The sequence below is a fragment of the Staurois parvus genome, unplaced genomic scaffold (assembly GCF_062004578.1).
Source record: "Staurois parvus isolate SC_StPar_1 unplaced genomic scaffold, SC_StPar_1.0 ptg000549l, whole genome shotgun sequence".
Taxonomy (NCBI): domain Eukaryota; kingdom Metazoa; phylum Chordata; class Amphibia; order Anura; family Ranidae; genus Staurois; species Staurois parvus.
Window position 1 is genome coordinate 10,445,287 of NW_028318345.1, and position 27,615 is coordinate 10,472,901.

Genomic DNA, 27,615 nt, shown 5'->3' on the forward strand with positions numbered 1-27,615 from the left:
TTTAATTTACTGCACCTTGAATGTATTAAATGTCATGGATAAGACAAGGCGCTAAAGGATCTCAATAGGCTGGATGCGGCCAGAGAAGACAATGCTGAGCTCCGCCATATATCCATCCATCCGTCCTCGTGTGTTCATGGGAAATGTCGGCCCCGCCCCCTCCACATGGAGCGGTGTTGCTGGATGGTGCAATCTCTTTCCAGCCTTGCATCTCTGCCTGACGATCACGCGCCGAGCTCGTGGACACTCTGCCAATCGGAAGGCGCATTGTCAGCGTTCAGCCAACCAAAGCGCGGCGCTGAAAATCACCATGTGAGAGCCTCCAATGAGAAGAGGCCCATCTGCTGATTATTTAGGCAGGGATGTAGTGCTTGGGAATTACAGCAGAAGCATTGGGAAGATTTGTGATATTGGCAGCACTCAGACTACATCTGCAGACATGGACATCATCCCACAAGTCCTCAATTTTGGAGCTGGACCTGCCAAGCTGCCACCCTCGGTGAGTCCCCTCCACACATCCAGTATGGAAGCAATGCACGTCTGGTTGGCAGCCTGCACCTCCCTGTATACTTGAAGCTGCTCTAATACTGCAGTGCCTAGGGTCAATTCATCTATCAAATCCAATCATCACAGCCAGCGTTCAGAAGGATAGAGCAGTGAGAAGGTGCAAGCTGCTTTCTGATTGGTTACTGCAGTAGCTCTGTCACTGCATTATATACAGTATTTCCAGCAGAGGAGCAGACTGGTTTCTGATTGGTTGCTGCACTAGTTACCTGCCACTTTTTCAAGCAGAGGTGCAGGATGTTTTTCTGATTGGTTGCTATGGGCTACTGCACTAGTTACCCATCACTGCATTGTGTAGGTTCAGCAGAAGTGCTGGCTATTTTCTGATTGGTTGCTATGGGCCACTGCACTAGTTACCCATCACTGCATTGCGTAGGTTCAGCAGAGGTGCAGGATGCTTTTCTGACTGGTTGCTATGGGCTACTGCACTAACTACCTGTCATTGCATGACATACTTCCAGCAAAGGCCACAGCAGTTTTCTGATTGGTTGCTATGGGCTATTGCACTAGTTACCCGTCACTGGATTGTGTAGGTTCAGCAGAGGTGCCGGCTATTTTCTGATTGGTTGCTATGGGCTACTGCACTAGTTACCCGTCACTGGATTGTGTAGGTTCAGCAGAGGTGCAGGATGTTTTTCTGGTTGCTATGGGCTACTGCACTAGTTACCTGTCAATGCATGACATGCTTCCAGCGAAGGCAGTTTTCTGATTGGTTGCTATGGGCTACTGCACTAGTTTCCTGTCACTGCATTGCGTAGATTCAGCAGAGGTGCAGGATGCTTTGTGATTGGTTGCTATGGGCTACTGCACTAACCTGTCATTGCATGACATACTTCCAGCAAAGGCATAAGCAGTTTTCTGATTGGCTGCTATGTGTTACTGCACTGTTATATACTTTTAGCAAGGAATTAATCACTGACAGTGCAGCTTATGTTCTGCTTGATTTCATAGTAAAAATTCTAATTGAAAGCTTCTGAATATCTGACCCTGTGAACCAGTATGAGATTTGGGGGGGGGGGGGGGGAGTCTTGGCTAGGTTTTGTGCTGTGTTTGTACTGCACACATAAGCCTGCAATGGAATTAGACTAGATCAGACATGACTGTTCTCTGCTCCTCCCCCCCCCCCCCCAACAATTCTGTATCCAAATAGGATGGATTTATTCCAGATTCAGGTTGAGTCATACAATTCTATTCTCTAATAATATAAGTAGGCTTCAATGCTACCCATTGTCCTATAGTGCAAGGCATTAATACCTGTTGTATTTGTAATAATAATGTAGTTATACTTCGTACATCTAAATCTGGACTTCTGCAGCATGCTGTGAAGGTGCATGATTCTTGTGTTTGTCTTTTGAAGCATGTATCCCCTTTCTAAGAGATGTCCTGATTATTAGCAAAAAGAAGCTTTTGGTGCAAAATGGAGTCCCTGGTACCTGAGCGTAGCAATGTGCTGGATTTGCTTCTCCTGACGGTGCTCCTATGAGCATCTCCCATTCATTTCTGAGAATCTATAGTTTGCATTCTAGGTAGTTTTTCTCTGCATGCCACTTAGTATTCTGCTGGCGTCCCCGTGCTCCTGTACCGCACAGTTATCAGTAGGATGATTCATTTGGTTCACTGGATGAGAAAATAGGAGCTCTGAGCACGTCTGCTTGAACGACTTTCAGGAATGCATCTGTTAATGTAGGAGAGATGGACCACACAACAGTGGTTTTGTTCTGTCCCTGCACATAAGAGACTCAATATGGGGAGAAGTTGCATCAGCTGTCACTGTCTGACCAATCCTAGGAAGAGCACACATAAGGGGTGTGGTCAGTGGCAGGGGATTAGCCCATGGAACAATGCATTTGCACTGTCAGCCTTTATCCCAAACACTTGATCATTAGCTGAATTTATTCTGAATTCATAATCTCATTTCACAATGGATGCCTGACCAAGCATATTCCAAGTGAACAGACTGCACCATTGTATATAACAGTGCTGTGTTCACTACAGAGACAGAACAACTTGCAGCAGCTTCAGTACTGCTATGTATAAACCATAGACATGTATTACTATTTATTTTATAAACAAAGTGATACAACAAATACTCTATACCAGACCTTAACCATTTACCTTTAAATACTGAGAAGGTCCAGAGCAGTGCTGTCAACCGCCAGGTCATTGCCTCCCTCCCATGACTTGACGGCTATCACATTGGTGGCTAATTCCACATCTAGGACCAAGCTCTATGTTACACCTATATTTAAAGTGTTACTGAAGTCTGGTTTTTTTTTTTTTTTATTTTTCTTCAATTAACCTCTTGGCTACCGGGCACTTATACCCCCTTATTTACCAGGCCAATTTTCAGCTTTCAGCGCTGTCGCACTTTGACAATTGCGCGGTCATGCAAGATTGTACCCATATGAAATTTTTATCATTTTTTTTCCTCAGAAATAGAGCTTTCTTTTGGTGGTATTTAATCGTTGCTGGGCACTTTACTTTTTGTGCTATAAGCAAAAAAAGTGCAAAAAATTTGAAAAAAAAAGTTTCTTTGTTTCTATTATAAAATTTTTCAAACCGGTAATTTTTCTCCTTCACTGATGTGCGTTAATGAGGCGGCACTGTTAGGCAGCACTGTTAGGCGGCACTAATGAGGTGGCACGGATAGGCGGCACTAATGAGGTGGCACTGATAGGTGACACTGATAATGGGTACTGATAGAAGGCACTGATAGGTGGCACTGACTCACGGCGCTGACTGGCAGCACAGGTGGGTGGCACTTCTGGGCACAGGTGGGTGGCACTTCTGGGCACATGTGGGTCCATTGCTGGGTGGCACAGGTGGGTGCATTGCTGGGCACAGGAGGGCGGAACTTGTGTGTGGCACTGCTGGGCACCGATCATCAGGGCACTGATGATCAGTGACCCTGATGATCGGTGCCAATCCCCGCTCTGACAACTGCCGGTTTTCGGCAGTACTTTCCTCACGATCTGACAGCGTGAGGAAAGTGCAGCCAAGAACCGGCATTTGCATTTCCCGGTGATCAGCGTGTCATTGGACACGGCTGATCATGTGGTAAAAGGCCACTGTGATTGGCCTTTTACCACGTCATGTGATCATCTGTGTCCGTAGGACACAGCGATCACGGAGATCGCCGGGTGCGCGCCCCCAGGGGGCGCGCAGGAGAGCGCGTTCTGGGAGGACGTCATATGACGTCCACCCAGAACTGGCCGGCCGCAGTGCAGCCGTCATTCGGCTATCTGCGGTTGGCAAGTAGTTAAAATAACAAACATTGTATACTCTCCTAGTAACAAGCTTATGGTACCGCTCGAAGCTGGACAGAAGAAGCTGGAGAGCCTCTATTATCAAGCCCCCGATGGGTGGGGTGAAACGCATCAGTTGCCTGGCCGGAGTGACGGATGAGGCCAGCTAGAGCCCAGCTACCTAGTGCATTATCGTTTAAAATATTCATTGAAGAAACTAAGCATCATACTCACAATAAACATAAAAACACAGGCATGTCAAACTGAACAAGATGTATAATCCAAACATCTGAGTCCATACAATGGAACCCTGGATGACCAACTGGCTAATGCTTTTCGAGGACACAACCTCTTCCTCAGGGCCAGGTTGGCTCTGAGGAAGAGGTTGTGCCCTTGAAACGCATTAGCCAGTTAGTCAACCAGGGTTCCATCATATGGACTCAGATATTTGGATTATACATCTTGTTCAAGTTTGACATGCCTGTGTTTTTATGTCTATTGTGAGTAATATACTTACTTTTGTTTCTTCAATAAATATTTTAAACGATAATGCACTAGGTCGGTGCGCCCTTTATCTGTTTCTCCATTTGCATCCAGTGTATTTGGACCACCCCGGTCTGTTGAGGGCAGCAAGCAGTGCATGTCCCAGAACATTCCTATTGGGTCTACGGAGTCCTTTCCAAGTGCAGGAGAAAAGTGTTTGTTGTGTTGGATTTGCCAGCTAGAGCCCACACTGCTTTCTGTTTGACTCCGGGGGATCAATAGAGCGGCGTCCACCCCTTCCCACATTTAGCATGTTTATGGTGTACTCGCCTGCTTTGTGCAGTGATATTGCACAAAGTGGCCCTAAAATGCGTGCAGTTGCACAGAAGAATGCAGACCCGCGGGTGCCATTAGTTCTAATGGCAATTTGCCTGCACTGGAAAATGCAACCATACTGGGAACTGAGGTTCCCGTACAGGCTGCGTTTTCAAACGTGCAGGGACTTCTCTGCGTTGCACTGGAGTCCATTCAAATGACTGGGCTCTCATGCCCGCGTAAAATGCGGCCCACACGGACGCATACAGTCATGGCCGAAATTGTTGGCACCCTTGATATTTCTCCAGGAAATCATGTATTTCTCACGAAACGTATTGCATTAACACATGTTTTGCTATACACATGTTTATTCCCTTTGTGTGTATTGGGACAAAACAAAAAAAGGGAGGAAAGAAAGCAAATTCGACATAATGTCACACAAACCTCCAAAAATGGGCTGGACAAAAGTATTGGCACCCTTTCACAACTGCGGATAAATAAGAATGTTACAAGCATGTGATGCTCCTGTAAACTCACCTGGGGCAAGTAACAGGTGTGGGCAATATAGAAATCACACCTGAAAGCAGATAAAAAGGAGAGACGTTCACTTAACCTTTGCATTGTGTGTCTGTCTGTGCCACACTAAGCATGGACAACAGAAAGAGGAGACGAGAACTGTCTGAGGACCTGAGAACCAAAATTGTGGCAAAATATCAACAATCTCAAGGTTACAAGTCCATCTCCAGAGAACTAGATTTGCCTTTGTCCACAGTGCGCAACATTATCAAGAAGTTTGCAACCCATGGCACTGTAGCTAATCTCCCTGGTCGTGGACGGATGAGGAAAATTGATGAAAGATTGCAACGCAGAATAGTCCGGATGGTGGATAAGCAGCCCCAAACATGTTCCAAAGACATTCAAGCTGTCCTGCAGGCTCAGGGAGCATCAGTGTCAGCGCGAACTATCCGTCGACATTTAAATGAAATGAAACGCTATGGCAGGAGACCCAGGAGGACCCCACTGCTGACACAGAGACATAAAAAAGCAAGACTACAGTTTGCCAAAATGTACTTGAGTAAGCCAAAAGCCTTCTGGGAAAACGTCTTGTGGACAGATGAGACCAAGATAGAGCTTTTCGGTAAAGCACATCATTCTACTGTTTACCGAAAACGGAATGAGGCCTACAAAGAACAAAACACAGTACCTACGGTAAAATATGGTGGAGGTTCAATGATGTTTTGGGGTTGTTTTGCTGCCTCTGTCACTGGGTGCCTTGACTGTGTGCAAGGCATCATGAAATCTGAGGATTACCAAAGGATTTTGGGTCGCACTGTAGGGCCCAGTGTCAGAAAGCTGGGTTTGCGTCCAAGATCCTGGGTCTTCCAGCAGGACAATGACCCCAAACATACGTCAAAAAGCACTCAGAAATGGATGGCAAAGAAGCGCTGGAGAGTTCTGAAGTGGCCAGCAATGAGCCCAGATCTAAATCCCATTGAACACCTGTGGAGAGATCTTAAAATTGCTGTTGGGAAAAGGTGTCCTTCCAATAAGAGAGACCTGGAGCTGTTTGCAAAGGAAGAGTGGTCCAAAATTCCGGGTGAGAGGTGTCAGAAGCTTATTGATGGTTATAGGAAGCGACTGATTTCAGTTATGTTTTCCAAAGGGTGTGCAACCAAATATTAAGTTAAGGGTGCCAATACTTTTGTCCAGCCCATTTTTGGGGTTTTGTGTGACATTATGTCATATTTGCTTTTCTGCCTCTGTTTTATATTTGTTCCAATACATACAAAGGGAATAAACATGTGTATAGCAAAACATGTGTTAATGCAATACCTTTTTTGTGTGAAATACTTGATTTTCAGGAAAAAATATCAAGGGTGCCAACAATTTCGGCCATGACTGTATATGTAAACCAGGGCTCAGTGAGTTTAATTATCACCTTAATCAGCCACAGTACCTGTGTAATTCGGGTTTTAAAGAGATGAGGTGGCAACCCTATGTCTCCCCACCGGTGATCTCGGCTCCTCCTTTTCTTTGTGTGCCCCCCATAGCCAGCTGTTTGCTATGGGGACACACTCTGCATACACGCTCCTGACCTGTGTGTCCACAGAGCCGCGCTCCATAGACACACACAGTGGGACTTGGCTCTGCCCCCCACTTCCTCTTCACTACATTTGATTGACCGCAGTAAGTGCCAAACTAACCGCCCCATGTAAGCATTTGAAATCAGGGGGGTTCCTTCACACAGCCGCTTAACTCATTCAGAGATCTGGGATTGAATAAACTAAAATTCTTGTCCACAAGGCAGACTGACTTATAGTTCTCAATGGAAAACAAGTGACTTTTTCACAGCATTCATAGTCTATTGACACTTCCTCCAGCTCCATAACTAAAAGCAGGGAGCAGGAGGAAAAGCCTGCAGGAGCCTGATAATGCACCGTAATCTACTGATCAGGGCTGCAATGCTTTGCAAAAAAACCCAGTGGGCTGTGATTCTGGAGCTGGTAGGCGGGGCTCATGATCTTTTTGCACTGTGATTGGCTGCACAATGCTGACATGGAGAGCCATGCTTGTCTGCTGTCAGTGATTGCTCCATCATAATTCCTGCAGTGCCAATGGGGCACGCCCCAAAACAAGACAGCAGTTCATATATGCAGTGGCTGACCATTTAAAATCTTGCATCACCCTTGCTGCTGTATATACGCAAAACATGGTTATGAACGTTTAGAAAAATCCAAGGAGATAAGGATCACTGGCTACCTAAAGTGTTACTAAGCCCAGGGCCCTGCATTCACTATATCTGGTTTCCCACAGAACACAGAAGTGCAATTATTTTAGTAAATATAAACTGATAACCTTTTTCTCATCAGCAGTTAGAGCAGTCTTGTAACATTTGTCCAGCTGAGCACATGTTAAAGCTTGTAGGAGGAGTTTTTACTGTGCTCTAGGAGGATGCAGGACCCCTGACCTCTGTCTGGACATTGCTGATTGGCACTGTGCTGCTCACATGTGCTCTCCCAAAGAAAAAAAAAAAACCTGTAGCAATGCACACCAAACTGAGCATGTGCAGAGTGACTCCACATGATATGTCTTATCACAAGATAAGGAGGGCACTGAAAGAAGGGGAGGATCAGGGAAGTCAGGATCAAACGGCTCAAAAGATCAAACTGTTTTTACACAATGCAGAGGATTAACCCCCTTAGGTTCCACAGTGAGTATAACAGGCATGCTTTACTGCATATACAGACTGATTTTACTGTTGTGGGTTTAGTAACACTTTAAATTAAACTGTTTGTACATTTAGGGTGTAATGACAATGTGTGTAATAGAGGGATAGCGTAAATGGACACTAGACCGTGCATAGAAACAATGACCCTAATGGCACAAACCTAATAGAGAAGAGACCTACTGATCCAATCCATTTTTTTTTTTTTTCCTACTTGTGTAAGAATCTAAGTATGCATGAACAAAATGGAATTGGGTCTTTCTAGACTGGAATGAGACCCGAGCGTAGCAGGAATGCACATTTCTGCTCTTGTAGTTTTACAAGTTTTTCAAGCATTTCCGCTCATCGCACATAGGGCAGCCCATTTACTTGAACGGGCTTCCCTATGTGGACAAATGCCCTAAAGAAGCTTCAGAAACTTTTTTGGAGTGGAGCTTGGTGCGTTTTTCCACCACACGTTTTGGTGCAATTGCTGCACAACAAAACGTTTCAGAAACACCAGTTGTGAATGGAGCCTAAGTGATTTCCAGAAACTTTTATGAATGCTGACGTCTCCTGAGCCATCACTTGGGTTCTCCTTCCCTGGTAGAGTATAACCTTTCATTCTGCTCTATTCAAAAGCCTGGAAGAAAAATGTTCCATTGACGTTTGAGTTAAATGTTAACCTGCTTTAACGGTCTTCTTTTTGTAGGTTTTGCTGGAAGCCCAGAAAGAATTTGTTGACTACAAGGGCCTTGGGATCAGTGTTCTTGGTATGTACATTGCAGATTTGTATGAAACCAGGTAGTACAGCACTAAAGCTATAATGGACATCTTTTCACTTTAACACAGAAATGAGCCACAGATCGTCAGATTTTTCCAAAATCTTGAACACCACAGAGATGTTCTTACGAGAGTTATTGTAAGTCTTCATTTTTTCAGTGCAGGTTCCTGTAGATTTCTAAACCTTTTACTATTTTGATTGTAACGATAAATCCAATTGTTTTTTTTTTTTTTTTTTTTCTTTTACACCAAACAGGAATATTCCAGAGAATTACAAAGTCCTTTTTCTCCAAGGAGGTGGAAGTGGCCAATTTAGTGGCATTCCCCTTAATCTTATCGGTTTAAAAGAATCAAAATGTGCAGACTACATAGTTACTGGTGCTTGGTCAGCAAAAGCAGCCAAAGAATCTGAGAAATATGGAAAGGTCAACATTGTGCACCCCAAACTTGCAAGCTACACTGGTAAATAAAACTGCCTATCTTAGTTTTTTGTTACAATTAGTGATTGTGTGAAAGGGTTTAACTATTTGTAAATGTTTGCTGTAGAAATAGAAAATTGGTCAAGGCTACACTGGCAATTGGGTTTCTGCTGAGAGATTTCATTTTTTGTTGGCAGTATCCTCATTTTTTGCAGCACATAAAAAAAAAAAAAAAAGTTGAGCACCATTGGTTTCATTTCTTAGGATAACATACTGCCAGAGCAAGGGATAGGATACTTCAGCAGACAGGCAGGATTTGTAATGCAGAAGAAGACCTGCTTTGTTTCCTGCATTAAAGGTACATACCTGCTTGTTTGCCCCTGTAAAGTGAGCAACACATGTCGCTCACTGTACAAATTTGGCAATGCCCAATCTGACTGAACTCCCGCACATCCACGGGAGTGACGCCATCCCACCTGGCCAATGGCCATGGCCGGCCATAGGAAGCCAGCCTGGTGGGGAACTCCCAGGATGCAGCATTGCTGGAGTTTAGGTGCGTATAGTTGTGCTTTAAATCTGTTATGTACAGTTGAGTTAGATTGTCATGGGATTTACAAATGTAACCAACTGACAGGTGCATGATGGAAAGAAGTGAGGAAGGCTATGGGTCCTCTAATCTGTAATTTGTAATGGACCTGGCTGACACATAATTATAGTCATCTGTAGATTAAAGTATAACTAAAGGAAAACTTTTTTTTCTTGGTTTTGGATAGTGGAGATGGTTTAGAACACCCCCACAATGTGAAGTGGATCTTTTCATTGTAACACGTCGAACATTTTAAAGTAGAATTATAGGCAGAAATGTTTTAATTTTTTTTCCCCCAATTTTGTCTAGAGTAAGGGAGGAGCCAAAACAGGACCCTGCAAATTAAGAATCTCTTGGACTCCCAGGTCACCAGAACTAGTGTCCCCATTGGAAGTTTTCCCCTCCTATTACTTTTCTGAGAACAACCCAAAATTTGGATTTTTTTTTTTTTTTTTTTTTTTTGTCTTTGCTCTCATTGATAAAGGTAGATAGGACTAATCTCCCTAACAGGGACACCGACAGTGATCAAAACCTAACAGGTGTTGTAATCCCTCTGCCTTCTAACTATAGTTAAAAAAAAAAAAAAAAAAAAGTTTGCCTTTTTAGTTATACCTTCAATATAATAAAACAAAGGAAAACCTATATTTTTTTACACATTTAGTCTGCTTTGAAACCATATTTTGAAAATGTAGTATTCTTTCAGAAATTCCAGATCCAAGTACATGGAATCTTAATCCAGAAGCTTCTTATGTGTACTATTGTGCCAATGAAACCGTTCATGGTGTGGAATTCCAGTACATCCCAGATGTAAAGGGCGCGGTTCTTGTTTGTGATATGTCATCAAACTTCCTATCTAGACCAATTGATGTTTCAAAGGTTTGTAAGTTTTCCTGTTATAGATTGTTAGCTGTAACTGCATAGATAGATATTTGTGGATCACACAGTGGTTTTGTGCTATTAATTGTATCCTAAATGTTAGCACAAAAAACATAATTTCTGAAATAAATATTCTATGTGGACAATGTTTAAAAGTAGCAAGCTATTGACAGAGACCATTACTCAAATGTAGAATTGGTACTGTTTACAAAGTGTTGTGTGTGGGTGTTTTTTGTTTTTAGTGGACCTATGCCATGAGGTACTCTAAAGGCAAACATTGCTTTGTGGGGGGTCCCCCCCCCATTGTATTCCATTGGGGTATTTCTGTCCCATAACCAAAGCAATGAAGTAAGAGGGAGTCCCTGGTTATGACAAGGGTCAACAGAACTAGTTTCCCAATTGGAAGATTTGAACTCTATATTCCTGTTGAGTGACAACCCAGTGATAGTGAAAAATAGAGGGTTAATCTCCCTGATAGGGCCAGACACCAGTAAAAACCGGGCAGATGTTCTATTCCCTCTCCACTTTATGACCATGCTCACTCTACACTTTTTGATTAAGACTGTCATCTAAAATGTCTTCTCTTAATAAGCAAAGACAGGCAGTGATTTTAAGAACTCTGCCTAAACTCTTAAGAACACCTGTCAAATACAGTTAGGGCCATATATATTTGGACACATGCACACTTTTTTTTAATATATATATATATTTATTTAGTATTTCTTTTTTTTTCCCCAGGTATTTACCAAAACAAAGCTATAGTTCGATAATGGATATGGGCTAAAAGTGTACACTCTCAGGTTTAATTTGAGGGTATATACATAAAATTGGAGGAAGGGTTTAGGAATTACAGCTCTTAAGAGTAGCCATCCCCCCTCTTACAAGGAACCAGAAAGTAATTGGACAGTTGAATCAAAAGCTGTTTCTTGGCCAGGTGTGGGCTACGCCTTCATTATTTCTTCATCAATTAAGCAGGTAAAAGGTCTGGAGTTGATTCCAAGTTTGGTATTTACATTTGGAATCTATACTGTGAACCTATATCATGTGTTCAAAGGAGTTGTCCATGTAAGTGAAACAGGCCATTGTAAGACTTCAAAAACAAAACAAATTCATCAGAGCAGCAACATTAGGAGTGGCCAAATCAACAGTTTGGTACATTCTGAGGAAAGAAGAACGCACTGGTGAGCTTAGCAACATAAAAAGGATGGACGTCTACAGAAGACAACAGTGGTGGATGATCGCAGGATCCCTTCTATGGTAAAGAAAAACCCATTCACAACATACGCATAAGTGGAGGACACTCTCTAGGAGGTGGGCGTATCATTGTCAAAGTCTACAATCAAGAGAAGACTTTGAGAGCAAATACAGAGGGTTCACCAAAAGGCGCAAACCATTCATAAGTCTGAAGTATAGAAAATCCAGATTAGACTTTACAAAAAAACCTCTAAACAAAAAAAAAAGCCATACTAGTTCTGGAAAGGCATTCTTTGGACTGATGAAACTAAGATTAATCTGTACCAGAATGACGGGAAGAAAAGTGTGGAGAAGGCTTGGAACAGTTCATGATCCAAAGCACACAATGTTATTTATAAAACATGGTGGATGCAGTGTGATGGCATGGACATGCATGGCTTCCAGTGGCACTAGGTCATTGGTGTTTTATTGATGATGTGACAGAAGCAGCCAGGTGAATTCTGCAGTGTTTATAGATATACTGCCAGCCCAGATTCAGCCAAATGCAGCAAAGTTGATTGGATGGCTCTTCACAGTACAGATGGACAATGATCCAAAGCACACTGCAAAGGCAACCCAGGAGCTTTTGAAGGAAAAGTGGAATATTCTGCAATGGCCGAGTCAATCACCTGATCTCAACCCAATTGAGCATGCATTTCACTTACTGAAGGCAAAACTAAAGGCGGAAAGACCCACAAACAAAGAAAAACTGAAGACAGCTGCAGTTAGAGACTGGCAAAGCATCAGAAAGGAGGAAACCCAGTCTTTGGTAATATCTATGGGTTCCAGACTTCAGGCTGTCATTGCCAGTAAAGGATTCTCAACAAAAGATTAAAAATGAACATTTTTATTTGATTATATTCAATTGTCCAATTACTTTTTGGTCCTCTGAAAAAGGGGGGATGGTTACTCTTAAGAGCTGTAATTCCTAAACCCTTCCTCCAATTCGGACGTACATACCCTCAAATTAAACCTGAGTGTGCACTTTCAGCCCATATCCATTATATAACTATAGCTGGAATATGTTTTGGTAAATACCTGAAAAACTAAAAATTGTGCCTGTGTCCAAAAATATCTGGACCTAACTGTATCTTGGCATTAGTCACAAGACCGGAATCGCAGCAGAGGACAGATGAGAACTCAGGATTCCTGGACAAGGCAACTTGTATATGCCTTGCTATAGAGAATTGAGCGTAAATAAATGGTTTTCTGCTAAATTTCCTATAGTAATTATGGTCCCAGCTAGGGACATCAGAATGTCGCACCACTGTCTTGGTGAGCAATTTATTTTGCAGGAATTTACTTGGAACTAAAAGTATCAGATGCACTACTATGTCAGCCGCTGAAAATTATTGTGTTATATGCATTTTTCCTGATAGAAAAAAACATGTGGGGCTTCTCCCACCTGGTCGCGTCACTTGTTCACAATATACTTTCAATAAAAGTTTTTATTTGAGTTACTGGATGGATGGACAGAATATAAATAAAATGTATGTATAAAATTATTTTTAGATATAAAAAGCTGTCCATTTTGATTAGTTTTTGCCCAAATGCATCTTGAATTTTCGATGCACCACTAATCTCGGAATTAAGACTTTTTTTTTTTTTTTTTTTTTTAAATACCTTTATGCACTGAGAGTTGACTATAAAATGTATACTTTAGGATCAATGGACATGCATTTTAACACACATTAATGCATAGACCAGGTTAGTCATTATTTCAAATGGTGCTCAGTTTTTGTATGTATGGCAAGTACTGGACGGAGCTTTGAGCAGGACACTTTTCTAAAATATTTGCTATCGATTTCTACTTTGCTCTATTTCAAGAGCCAGGTTAAACCTAAAAAGTCTCCCTATATACTATTCTGCTTATGAATTGCTTTAATAGTAAAATGGATGTTTCCAGAGGGAGACATTCTGAAACAAAATAGATTTCCTTTGGACATTCAAAGCTGTTAGTAACAGACTTAAAGCAGTATTAAACCCAAAGGCATTCATTTAATACCAATTGCTTGTGATGGCTGCATTCATTTTTTTTATTTTTTTCTTTCTTAGGCTTTTTCCTTTTTTGTTTTCATCTGGTAATCCAAGCCAGTTAGTCTGCTTTTCAACAGAACAGGTTCTCCTAGAAATGTAGCAACTAGCAGACAATTTACCACTGAAGCGGGTGGTTATGATTTTGTTCATGTAAAATCTTTATCTCAAAAGAAAGTTGCTGTAAATGCAGTGTAAGCTGGAATTTGGCTTGCATTTTGTTAGTGTATTTAAATCTGCTGGTACATCTGACAATGCTGCTATCAATGGGTGCCCCTGTGCTCCTTCATCCAGAGAGGGGCACTCTAATACAGGAGGTGTATTATGGACCAGATCACCAGGTGAAAACACGGGGAAAAATGCCTAAAAATAAGAAAACTTAACAGCCACCATCCTAATGATTGGTAAGCTGCAATATATACAGTTGCAAGAAAAAGTATGTGAACCCCTTGGGATTACGTGGAGTTTTGCATGAATTGGGCATAAAATGTGCTCTGAACGTCATCTAAGGCACAACAATAGAAGAACACAGTCTGCTGAACATAATACTACACAAACATTAGATGTTGCCATGGTTTAATTGCACATAACATGTAAACATTCACAGTGCAGGGAGGAAAAAGTATGTGAGGCCCTAGCTTAATGACTTCTTCCAGAGCTAATTGGAGCCAAGAGTGAGCCAACCTTGACTCCAATCAGTGTGATGACATTGGATGTGTTGGTGACAGCTGTCCTGCCCTTAAAAAACACACACCTGTTTTGGGTTTACTGGTTTCAAAAGCACTGTCTTATGTGAACCATGCCTCGCAGAAAAGAGCTCTCAGAAGACCTACGATGAAGAATTGTTGACTTGCATGAAGCTGGAAAGGGTTACAAAAGTATCTCCAAAAGCCTTGATGTTCATGTGTCCACGGTAAGACAGACTGTCTACAAATGGAGAAAGTTTAGCACTGTTGCTACTCTCCCTAGGCATGGTCGTCCTGTAAAAATGACTGCAAGAGCACAGCGCAGAATGCTGCATGAGGTAAAGAAGAATCCCAGAGTGTCAGCTAAAGACCTACAGAAATCTCTGGCACATGCTAACATTTTTGTTGACACATCTACAATAAGGAAAACATTAAACAAGAATGGAGTACATGGGAGGACACCACGGAGGAAGCCATTGCTGTCCAAAAAGAATATTGCAGCACGTTTGATGTTTGCAAAAGAGCACCTGGATGTTCCACAGCACTACTGGCAAAATATACTGTGGACAGATGAAACCAAGATTGAGTTGTTTGGGAAGAACACACAACACTATGTGTGGAGAAAAAAAGGCACAGCACACCAACATCAAAACCTCATCCCCACTGTAAAACATGGCGGAGGGAGCACATGGTTTGGGGCTGCTTTGCTGCCTCAGGGCCTGGACGGATTGTTGTCATTGATGGGAAAATGAATTCCAGAGTTTATCAAGACATTTTGCAGGAAAACGTACGACCATCTGTCTGCCAACTGAAGCTCCGCAGAGGATGGGTGATGCAACAGGACAATGACCCAAAGCATACAAATAATTCAACAAAACAATGGCTGCACCAGCACAGAATACGCCTTCTGGAGTGGCCCAGTCAGAGTCCTGACCTTAACCCGATTGAAATGCTGTGGCATGACCTTAAGAGAGCGATTCACACCAGACATCCCAAGAATATTGCTACACTGAAACAGTTTTGTGAAGAGGAGTGGTCCAAAATTACTCCAGATCGTTGTGCAGGTCTGATCTGCAACTACAGGAAACGTTTGGTTGAGGTTATTGCTGCCAAAGGAGGGTCAACCAGTTATTAAGTCCAAAGGTTCACATACTTTTTCCTCCCTGCACTGTGAATGTTTACATGTTATGTGCAATTAAACCATGGCAACATCTAATGTTTGTGTAGTATTATGTTCAGCAGACTGTGTTCTTCTATTGCTGTGACTTAGATGACGTTCAGAGCACATTTTATGCCCAATTCATGCAAAACTCCACGTAATCCCAAAGGGTTCACATACTTTTTCTTGCAACTGTAACTTTTGGGGATTTAATACTGCTTTAATAAACCATGCACAAAGTGTTTAGCTGCACTAGGTCAATGCACTTATCAGAATTAATTTTTCTGACATCCGACCAGTACAGTATTGATGATATTGCCTGGGTAGCACAGTGGCTAAATGGTTAGCAGTTCTGCCTGGCAGTACTAGGGTCGTTGGTTCGAATCCCAGCCACGGCACCTCCTGCCTGGAGTTTGCATGTAATCCCTGTGCCTGCATGGGTTTCCTCTGGGTACTCCGGTTTCCTCCCACACTCCAAAGACGTGCTGGTAGGTTAATTGGATCCTGTCTAAATTGGCCCTAGTATATGAATGTGAGTTAGGGACCTTAGATTGTACGCCCCTTGAGGGTTAGGGACTGATGTGAATGGTGTGTGTGTGTGTGTGTGTGTGTGTAAAGCGCTGCGTAAATTGACGGCGCTATATAAGTACCTGAAATAAAATAAATAATAATATTGTGCTTGACAACATAGCCCAAACTTTTTTTTTTTTTTTATATACTTTTTGGAAGCATTTAGAATTGGATTAGTAACCAAGAACCGTGTGATCTCTAAACTGTTTCCTTCCTTTTTAGTTTGGGCTTATTTTTGCTGGTGCTCAGAAGAATGTTGGATGTGCTGGTGTCACAGTTGTCATAGTCCGGGAAGACTTGTTGGGCTTCGCAGTGAAAGAATGCCCTACAGTTTTGGATTACAAAATCCAGGCAGGAAATGGCTCACTGTATAATACTCCTCCATGTTTCAGGTAAACTACTAGTTGCATGTAACACCTCCTTTATTTTTTCAACTCCAATGGTTCATATGATTCATTTATTACATTTTTTTTTTTTTTTTTTTCTCTTCAAAAAGTATTGATTTCCTGATTTTCTTTCATCGCATGTTTGCATGCAGACCTCTGGTAATCCCTCCAGTAAACATAATAGTAAGGGTATGTGCACACTGCTGTAAAATAACACATGCGGTTAATTCTTTGCAAATGTGCAATTCACTAAGGAATTTTGTAAATAACTCAAAATACAAAAAACTTCCCTTAGGTCTGGTATAGATTTTGAGGGACGCCCACCCCAAAATGAAGGCGTGGAGAAAGGTGTGCGGGGGGACCCCACGTAATTTTTCTTCATTGGCGTGGGGTTCCTCTTAATATCCATACCAGATCCCTAGGTGTTGGGAGGGACACCCCCTCACTGTATCTGAAAAAATACAGTATGTGATACCACCAGCAAATCCCTATTGATAAATATCACCACCTCCCTTTTTTTTTTTTTTTTTTTTTTTTTTTTTTTTTTTAAACCGTCTGTTTGTGGACTTAGCAGCCTACTGCATTTTTTCATTTGTGGTATTTGCCAACATATTTTTAATTTTGCATTAACCTCCCTGGCGGTAATCTCGAGTGTGGCTCGGGGTTAACTTTCAGTACCAGAAGCAGTAACCCCGAGCAACACTCGGGATTACACTGCAGTGACCCCTCGAGCCTTACCTTGTCCTGCAATGTCCTCCCGCTGCGTCCCCAGCCATGTCCTCCAGCCGATGCCGGCATCCGTCTTCCGGGTTCAGTTCTCTGTGAGCGTTGGTACTTATTGGGGGCAGAGCCGGCGGGAAATTCAAAAAAGTTATAATGTGACATACACACAATACATTGTAATCTATTAGGATTACATTATTGTATCAATCTATTTCACCTCAGATTTGTCCAGTGTCCTGCCTGCACTTTGACCATTCTTTCTGCCTGGAAACTTGAGAATGTCCATGGCATCCCTGTAGGCCAAAAGCGGTTTTGGACCAGCTAGAAGACTGAGACAGTGAATTAGAACTGAGTGATAGTGATTCGTGGGGAAATTTGTGATTACACTGAAAATGAGGACAGCGACGATTCTTTTACTGAGATCAGTGATGTGCGAACTTGATGGGATATTGACTGTGCTACGGATCCCCCCCCCCCCCCCCCTCCAAGTTCCCATTTACTGGAGCATCTAGTATGAAAGTAGACATCGAGCATGACAACTTCTTGGCATACTTACAATTATTTCTGACCAATGAGGTTATTGAAAAAATTGTTACTTAGACAAACCGGTACCAAGAGCAACAATTGGCTACCCTGCGTCTGAGGTTTTCGAGAAGCAGAAAGTGGGAACCAGTGACCAAAGATGACATTTGGAAATCTCTGGGCCTAATACTTCAGGGAGTGGTGGGGAAACCCCTGCAGAAGTGGTATTGGACAACTAACCAATTACTTGCCACTCCATTCTTTGGCATGGCCATGTCAGAGTACAGATTTTCTGTGATCATGAAATTTTTACACTTTGAAAACAACGAAGAATTTGAAACTACTCATCCTGCACCAAAGCGAAATTATTTTGGAACATATCTCAAATGATTCTAAAGCATTTCCAACGGAGCTATGTGCCAGAAAGAGCCGCATAGATGAAAGTCTAATGGCCTACAAGCAGGGCTCAGCTGGGTGCATTATTATTATACATTGCATTAAAGAGCACGATTTGGCGTAAAATCCTACATGCTGTGTGAATTGTCAACTGGCTACATTTAGAATTCAGTAATATACACTGGAAAAGGAACAAAATTCAATACAAAATACAGCAACTATGGAATGGCAACCTCTTCTGTTCTTTCACTAATTGAGCCATTGCTAAATCAGGGCTATTGCATAACAACTGACAACTTTTAGATGTCTCCTAAACTTTGAGTTTCTTCTGCAAAACAAAACCGATGCCTATGGAACCATTAGGGCTAACTGGCACGACATGCCGCCAATGTTTGGCAATAAGAAGCTGAAGACTGGAGAAATAGTTGCCTAGCAGAAAGGCAAAATGATGGCACTGCGATGGTGTGACTAATGAGTACAATTCATAATACCTCCTCTGTTATGGTATTCACAAGGTGGGAAAGAAATCGTGAAGCTACAATTAGTGATGGACTACAATAACACCATGGGAGGTGTTGACAGAGCCGACCAAGCAATGACATTCTACCCAGCAATGAGGAAACAGAAAAAGTACTACAAGAAGATCTTCAGGCATCTTCTTGAGCAATGCTTGTGGAATGCCAACATTCTGCTCAAGAGTGACAAGCCTGTGATTCATTTGGAAAATTGCCGACTGTATCTCTGTAAACCACCAAAAACCATCTGCTGTGAATAGAGGTCGTGGTGCTGTTGGCGTTGTCAACCCAGAACGCTTGACTGGTTGACACTTCATGGACTGCATCCCACCAACCGAGAAAAAATCAGCACCTACTAGGATGTGTGTGGTTTGTTGCTCAAAGCGAGATGACAGTGGAAGGATAATCAAAGAAAACCAGGTTCCATTGTCCTGATTGTGACATTGGACTTTGTGCAGTCCCATGTTTTCATACCTGGGAGGTTTACTAAACCAATATGTAGTGTCTAGTAATATTGCACCCTTGTTTGGAAAAATTTCAATGTTTTTGGTTTGATTACATTATTGAATTTAAATTTTATTATTGTGCTATTTTTTATAATTCTGATTTCATGTTTCAAACTTTCATACCTGGGAGGTTTACTAGACTCTTGTTTGGACAGATTTAGAGTTATTCCTATACCTACAATATAAAACCACAAATTTCCATGCAAAACAATGTACTGCTTTCGGATTGAGAAATACTGACATAATCAGATCGCCAGGGAGGTTAAAATACCGCAGAATTGTGTGTTGTGTGTGTGGTGTTGTGTTTTTTTTTTTTTTTTTTTTTTCTGTTTTGTTTTGTTGTCCAAAAAAAATAACATTTTGTTACTACATGTGATTTTATGCAAATGAGTCACATGACCGTGTTATGGCATGCAGTAACCTTTAGTGAATAGACCGCTATATACTGTATGTAATCAGTGTGGCGCTTGGTGCATTACACAAATTTACTACTTTGTTTATCTCTGCAATGATAAACAACCCCCACTTGCACAAAGTTCCATAAAACAATCATTAATATGTGCAATCAATGTTCAAAAGTCCAAATAAAGTGTAGTCCTTCTTTAAAGTGTTTTATAGTAAAATGCCAATTTGCACACTCCTGTATTGGTAACACACGTGTTCCTCCTAGGATGTGAGGTACCTCCGGGGCTGGTGGAGAGAGAGCACAGTCCCTGAGAGGAATAGTGGTGCTGAAACAAGCACCTGCTTACTAAACATAAGGAGCTATGGTGGGTGTGGCTAATATTGGGAGGAGCACATGTCACCAGCAAAAGTGTGTAAATCAACACGTACGTGTGTGTGTGTGTGTGTGTGTGGACTTTTAACATTAATGATTACACAATTGTGGGTGTTTTTATATTACAGAGATTAACAATATGGTAATTTGTGTAATGCTTTAAGTAATGATTGTAGCAAATATTGAAAGACACAAGGGGAAGGTGTATTGTAGCGCCACACTGATTACATATATTACAGTGAATATCTAACCTGAAAAGATTTGCTTTTGTCCCATGGGAGTGGCAACCCTGAACTTCATCCCTAATGGTGATAACAATAGACCCTACTTGTGGAATTTATGTAGGTGTGACCGCTTTTATTCTCCATCAGAACCTCTGATAGGGTGACAGTGATGAAGAATTGTGAAAAATGGCGTTATTGCCCTATAACAAGTGCCTTCACAAGAAACCTTATAGCATGGTCATCAGGTGTTTAATGAAAAACTGTAGATTTCAAATTTCCATTTGAAACTACCGTGTGTGTGGTCTCATGAGATATTAATTCGGTTTACATATACTTAACCACCTTCCGCCCACCCTATAGTACAATGACGGGCGCAAGGTGGTTCTCTCGTTCTGATAGGATGTCCATATGACGTCCTACCATTCTCACTGCGCAGCGTGGCGATCGCCTGTCCACTGTGTCCCTTGGACACAGCGGATCACGGAAAGAGCTGAAGATATCGGCTTGGTCATGTGATCCGCTATGTCCAATCACAGCTGATCACATGTAAACACGGAAATGCCGGTTATCGGCATTTCTCTCCTCTCGGGCCGTAACGCTGACAGCTCGAGAGGAGAGCCAGTAATCGGCTTTCCGAGGAGGGGACATGTACACTGATCATCAGGGCACTGATGATCAGTTTGCCCTGAGGATCAGTGTGGCTCATCAGTGCGACGTGCCAGTGACCATCAGTGCCACATATCTGTGCACATCAATGCCACATATCAGTGCCCATCTGAGCTGCCTTTTAATGTCACCCATCAGTGCCGCCTATCAGTGCCTGTCAGTGCCATATATCAGTGTCATGTATCAGTGCTGCCTTTCAGTGCCCGTCAGTGATGCCTGTCAATGCCCATCAGTGCAACCTACCAGTGCCTCCTCATCAGTGCCCATCACTGCAGCCTCATTAGCGCACATCAGTGCAGGAGAAAAATCACTTATTTACAAAATTGTATAACAAAAACTAAAACTTTTTTCAAAATCTTCAGTGGTTTTTGGTTTGTTTAAGAAAAAATAAAAATCCCAGAGGTGATTAAATACCACCAAAAGAAAGCTCTATCTGTCTAAAAAAAAAAAAAAAAAAAAAAAAAAGATAAAAATTTCACATGGGTACAATGTTGCATGACTGCGCAATTGTCATTCAAAGTGTGACAGCGCTGAAAGCTGGAAATTGGCCTGGGCAGGAAGGGGATATAAGTGTCCGGTAGGCTAGTGGTTAAAGTGACCACCACTGCAGTTATTTGTTATATATTCATTTTTTTTTTCCCTCTTCTATTTTCCAGCATTTGATTTTCAGTATGGCTAATGTAGTACACCTGTTTTATTCAATTTGCAGCATCTATATAATGGGACTTGTCCTGGAATGGATTAGGAATAACGGAGGAGCTGCATGTATGGAGAAGCTCAGCATCCTGAAATCAGAGATGATTTATAATGTAATTGATGAATCAAATGGATTTTTTGTGTAAGTGTGTGCTTTGTGTGGCTTTTTTTTTTTTTTTTAAATCCTTAAGCCATGTGTTTGTTCAATGCCTTGATTATGATAAGGCAGTAGGAGTTAGAGAGTAATGTGAATTTTGGCTGGTTCCTGAGGAACCAGCTCAGCTGACTACAGCGGGTGCCTCTGTCAGGTGCCTCTGCCCAATATCCTTCAAATAGAAAATCAAAGGAGCCAGTGAAAAAATTGTTGCAGATGCTCTTAAGGAGTTTTGATAGCCAACAGGGCTGGCTGTCAAAATACAATAGCCGCAGCAGGAAATTTTGTATCACATCTTATTGCTTGTATCATCTGGCATTGAGTCTACCTGTGCAGTGACATGAGCCGCTCTGCATACTGTTTAAACTTTGATAGTCTAGCTGTAGAGGCTTTCATAATGCTAGGAGCATCTCTGAAGATGCATGGTAGGAAATGCGGGAAGGATCCAGGTGATGGGGGTGATACTTGGTAGCGAGGTCCATTTATTTTGATCCATGTGCAGGAGACAAAGTGGAACCATTGTGTGAGTGGGACGCAGTCTAGGCAGGGGTGGACTGACAATTCATGGGGCCCCCGGGCAATAGGGGACCATGGGTCCCCTGTGTCCTTGCGCAATAGGGGATCATGGGGCCCCTGTGTCCTTGCCCAAACTTAAAAAAACCTATGAAAAAGGTACCAGGGGCATCTCATGGGGCCTCCTACTGACCCCGGGCCCTCGGGCAGTGCCCGAGTTTCCAAATGGTCAGTCCGCCCCTGAGTCTAGGGAAACTTTTTTTTTTTTTTTTTTTTAAGGGATGGTTTTTAAAGCCAACTAGTGACACAAAAAATACACAAATCTGACTACTCTTCTCTTGTTAATCATGTTTATGCAACAATTCTGCATAATTGCAGCTCCAATTCTGAATAACTCTGGAAAACTCCAATCCTGCTGTGACCAACTCAGAAAACGCATACTTAATAAGTTGTCAGGGCACATTTTAGTTTGTTGCAGGGCTTAGGAACAGTGAAAGATTTATTAATTCCTCCTTCAATTGTTTAGCATTGCCCTGCTATTGGACAGAATTGATACTTGTTCCCTTGTATTTTGCAATAGTCTGTTTTTTAGTTATTTTTGCTAAATTATTATGTTTTCCAGCTAAAGCAATAAAGCTTGCTAATCTCTTTTTTGATTTGTTTGCTCAATGTATCTGGTGTCCAAAGTAGTGGAATTATTGTACTACAAAAAATTTGAATGACTTCAGTGGACAAGGGGATGCTTTAGTAATTTTTCTTGGAAGTTGTGGTGGGTTTGGTTGTGTGGAGCTCTTTTTTTTTTTTTTTTTTTTTTTTAACTGGAGCACATTACCTGATTTCAGCTGTCCGGTAGAAAAAAAGAGCAGGAGCAGAATGAATATTCCTTTCCGCATTGGAGATATCAAAGGAGATGGTAAACTAGAAAGAGAATTTCTGGACAAAGCAGCAGCACTTGGCATGCTGTCTCTTAAAGGACACCGGTAAATACAATTTTATGGCTATAATATTCCTCCCCCCCCCTTACTTTGGCTGTATCTTATCTCTAGCCTCTCTTCTTCTCCCCTTCTTTTTTTTTTTTCTTTTTTTTCCATCTCTTCTAACATTTTGCTGAAACTTTGTGATTTGTACAGTACTGCTTGGACTTTGAAGAAGGGGACACTCCCCGAAAGCTTGTCCTCAAAATTGTATGTTAGTGCAAATAAAAAAAGTATCACGGACAGTACTTAATTGTTTCTATGGCTATAATAAACGTATAATTATTTTTTTTGAGGGTGGAGGAAAGACTTGCCTGTGTTTTGCACTAGTTGTTGACGTTCTAGAACCCACAGTGATGCTTCATAGAGAATATGCAGCACACATACAGCAAGTTGGGATTCTTCACTTGCTGACCCTGTACACATGCAAGTGTGGTAAATCTTTTGTTCGAGCTGCTGAAACTACTAGATGAACTCCTTTAGCGGTCTGTTTCACAGGGAATAGTGTTTTTAAATATATAGACAAAAAGGTGCAGCGCTAATAATGAAAAGGTGAAATGTCAACATACACTCAATTTCAAGAGTAGAAAGATGAGGACATTAGATCATATATTCATCACAAAACTAAATTCGATGTTCCATATAGTGTCCACAAACATATAAAAGGATGTGACGCGTTTCGTGCTATGCACGTTCCCAAAGGGTGCAGGGCTTAAGGCAAGGATCCTGGCCCCAAAGTTTTTATTAAGGCATATAACACTTTTATCTAGTTGTGATGTACCCTCCAATATTTTGACGCACCAGAGTCCTCAATGTAATTTCTAGCACATCTGTGGTAAAAGGCCTTGATAAACATGTGGACTGTGGTCCATTGAAACGTTGGGAGGAATAAACTCCTTTTGGGCACATTTTCGCTCAAAACCCATGAATGCCTTTTATTACTTTCTGTTCTACTGACTCTTCTGTTCTACTTGTTGTTTTGCTGCAATGCATATGGACTGATTCTCCCTGGACATTGTGCACTTCCAATGAATATAATGTGTAGGTCCATAGATACAATATACACTCTGTTGGCAGCAGTTAAAAGCTAATGAATCCAGTTCTGAATACTTTTTGCTGTTTACAGAAAGAGAGGGTAAAAATTAGAGCGAAAGTGGACATCCCAGTCTAACACTGGAACCCTCTCTCCAATATATATTGGACAAAACTTAAAACATCAGGTTTACATTCACAACTCTGCATAGGGTATTGGCCCTTGCTGATGTAATATTTTTTTATAACTACACTGTACTTGCTAATAGAAATGACTATATAGAGTATTGTGAAACCGTTTTTAGGCAGGTGTGAAAAAATGCTGCAAATGAAAATGCTTTCTAAAATAGAAATGTTAATTGTTTTTTATTAATTTAACAAAATGGAAAGTAAATGAACAGAAGAGAAATCCACAACAAATCAATATTATTTGTTGTGACCACCCTTTACCTTCAAAGCAACATCAATTCTTCTAGATACACTTGCTCACAATTTTTGAAGGAGCTTGGCATGTAGGTTGTTACAAACCTCTTGGAGAATGAACAACAGATCTTCTGCGTATGTAATCTCAGACTCTATGTAATCTCGGACTCCATTATGTTTATCAGGGCTATGTGGGAGCCAATATGATATGGCATGATGGGATAAGTATCTAACTGTATTTCTCAGGACATCATTGATCCTGACCAAATCTCCAACTCCATTTGCAGAAATGCAGCCCCAAGCTTGCAAGAAACCTCCACCATGCTTCACTGTTGCTTGCAGACACTTTATTTTTAACACTCTCTAGCCCTTCATGAACAAACTGCTTCATGCTACAGCCAATTATTTAAAATTTTGACTCCTCGGTCCAGAGCACCTGCTGCGATTTTTCTGCACACCAGTTTGTTTTCATGCATAGTTGAGTCCCTTAGCCTTATTTCCACGTTGAGGTGTGGCTTTTTGGCCACAACTTTTCCATGAAAACCACTTCTGGCCAGACTTCTCTGGACAGTAGATGGGTTTACCTGGGTCCCACTGGTTTCTGAAAGTTCTGTGCTGATAGCACTGCTGGACATCCTTTTTGATGTCAAAGTGAATTGAGCATGATGTATTCTGCTGCATTTTCCTTTCTTTTGGCCGATCACTGCATCTGTGATCCTCAACATGACCCGATCAATGATGTCCTCAATGCTGAGAAATACAAGGGAGATATTTATCAATCATGCCATACCATCAGGGATCGCTATATGTTAATGGGGGCAAGATTCTACTTTTTTTTTATTTTTTGTTTTTTTTGGTTTTTTTTTTCTTCCCCATTCTTCTCTTGTCTGAAATTTTGTTTGCTGTAACATCCTGGTCTTAAATTATTTTACAAAATTGCCCGACAACACAAATTTTCCTGATGTAGTTTGACAGTGCCCTAGTTTTACCACAGTATGTGTGGGCTCAGCAGGCATGCTTGACATCAAACTTTGTGCTTCTTCTTTCCCTGCCTACCTGCTATATAGCAGAAAATCCACCCAAGCCCTGTGGACAAATGCATTTGTCTGTCTGCCTTCTTTTGCAGCTGTCTCCAATCACCCAAACCAGTAACCTTGCTCCTCTGTACTGAACCATTGTCCTTTTATTAAAGTACTTGTGTGTGGTGTTCTTTATATTTTTTTAGGTCTGTGGGAGGAATCCGAGCTTCACTATACAATGCAGTGACTGTGGATGATGTTGAGAAGCTTACAGAATTCATGAAGCATTTCAAGGAGACTCACCAGTGAAGAGAAGGCCTGCAGTTTTCTGTCTTCTACTTTGTATCATTGTACAAAATATGGTACTTAATAGATAAGCTATTTTCATAATATATATAAAACCTTATTTGTAAACTAGCTTCTTTTTGTATTGAGGTAAAACTATGGCCATTCCTCTTGTTTCTCTTTTGAGAGCAGTGTTGGATATCACTCTTGAGTGTTGCAATACTGTAGTAATGTGCCACATGCACTTTCCTTTTTCTATGCTAATCGGGTGTGTAGCAACTAGTGTGGCCTTTTGAATGACTGACTGTTAACCATAGATGAAGTTGGTGTACTAGGGGGTGTGTGGTCATTTAATGTGAACTTTGATTACGGAAATGAGCATGTTTAACTTTTTTTTTTTTTTTTTTTTTTTTTTTAGGACTGTTTTTAGCTCTTTGTCATACTCCAAGCCTCACTACTTGGAGAGCTGGTATGCAGAATAGAACTTGTTTGGGCCTGTGACTAGTGGAAAAGCAAATTGGAGTCACAAAATAGATATTTTGTGACCTCTGACAGATACATTATACTAAACTTGCTTTTTCCTGGTCTTGCCTCCACTAATCTGTTATTGGTTGAGCAGTGTGTCTGTATGACTGCATAGTTCATTTGGGCACTGGATTTGACTACACTTCTGAACTTTGTTCCTGCACTGGTGTGGGAGGGTAGGAAGCATGTTTCCTCTAAGAGGAAAATGTATTTAAGGCATTTCCAAGTGAACATTTTGTTAGATATAATTCAATTGGGCTATAAACCGCTAATCTGGAGAACAGACATAACAGCCAGGGAACCTGCAACATTTAAACGGTTGTTGGTGAAAACACCAGTATTTCTGTCCTTGATGGCTTTGGATTGGTGCTCGCACACATCCGTGGATGTCTATGTACTACATGAAAACATTCATGAACAAGAGTGTTCATTATTAACCTCTTCACGCCAGCCGAATGCGAATGTGCGGCCTCCCGGCGTCTGGGCCTAGATGCCGAGCAGCCACACATTTGCGTTCTACTAAAAAGACTTGCTGAGAGCGCGCATGTTCCCAGCACACATGTCCGGTACTCACGGAAAGGTCCCGATCTCCTCTTTGAATCTGGAACTTTCCCAATCATGTGACACATTGTCACATGACCCTAAACCCCGCCCTGCCTCCTGGCTTTTGAAACCCTTAAAGGGCCAGGAGGCGCTGGCGTGAAGGGGGTAAACACTACCCACTCACATTTCACCAGCCATTGATGCATATTTCAGACACTGTGTAGGGTGCGGTGAAATTCACCATGAGTATACAGGTGAATAGCAACATTAACTTTGCAGAACTGCTGTATATGATTGCAGTTGTCACCCTGCTTTGCTTATGATCCGCTCAGTATAACATATGGTGTATTGTATTTTACTATTACTTTTTATACATAGTTTTATTAGTACTAGTTGATGTATGTTTCAACTGCCTACTTGGGCTGTTTTGGTCAGACCACTCCTATCTGTATGCAGCCCATTTTTTCCTATAATTTTGTCTGTAAATAGAGGTCAAAATGTATTGTCTGGAGACAATTGATATACTTGCATATTTTTATGCAAAATTTAACCAAATAAAAATGTGTTTCTGTGAGTA

The 27,615-nt window shown here is 41.6% G+C and overlaps 1 protein-coding gene across 1 annotated transcript; it reads left to right on the forward strand.

Annotated features, from left to right (window-relative positions):
* The first annotated feature begins 239 nt into the window (after nucleotides 1–239).
* Nucleotides 240–27,615, forward strand: PSAT1 (phosphoserine aminotransferase 1). The gene is made up of 9 exons (XM_089691103.1): nucleotides 240–499; nucleotides 8,525–8,585; nucleotides 8,665–8,734; nucleotides 8,852–9,057; nucleotides 10,304–10,476; nucleotides 16,381–16,550; nucleotides 21,584–21,712; nucleotides 23,080–23,217; nucleotides 25,892–27,615. The coding sequence occupies exons 1-9, from the start codon at nucleotides 326–328 to the stop codon at nucleotides 25,992–25,994; spliced, it is 1,224 nt and encodes a 407-aa protein (XP_089547229.1). The 5' UTR covers nucleotides 240–325; the 3' UTR covers nucleotides 25,995–27,615.

Excerpts from the sequence above, each read along its gene's own strand:
- PSAT1 (XM_089691103.1), top strand. The coding sequence starts at position 326 with ATGAGAAGAGGCCCATCTGCTGATTATTTAGGCAGGGATGTAGTGCTT. Across the intron at positions 8,735-8,851 it reads ATGTTCTTACGAGAGTTATT|GAATATTCCAGAGAATTACA; the intron begins GTAAGTCTTCAT and ends TACACCAAACAG. Across the intron at positions 16,551-21,583 it reads AATACTCCTCCATGTTTCAG|CATCTATATAATGGGACTTG; the intron begins GTAAACTACTAG and ends TTCAATTTGCAG.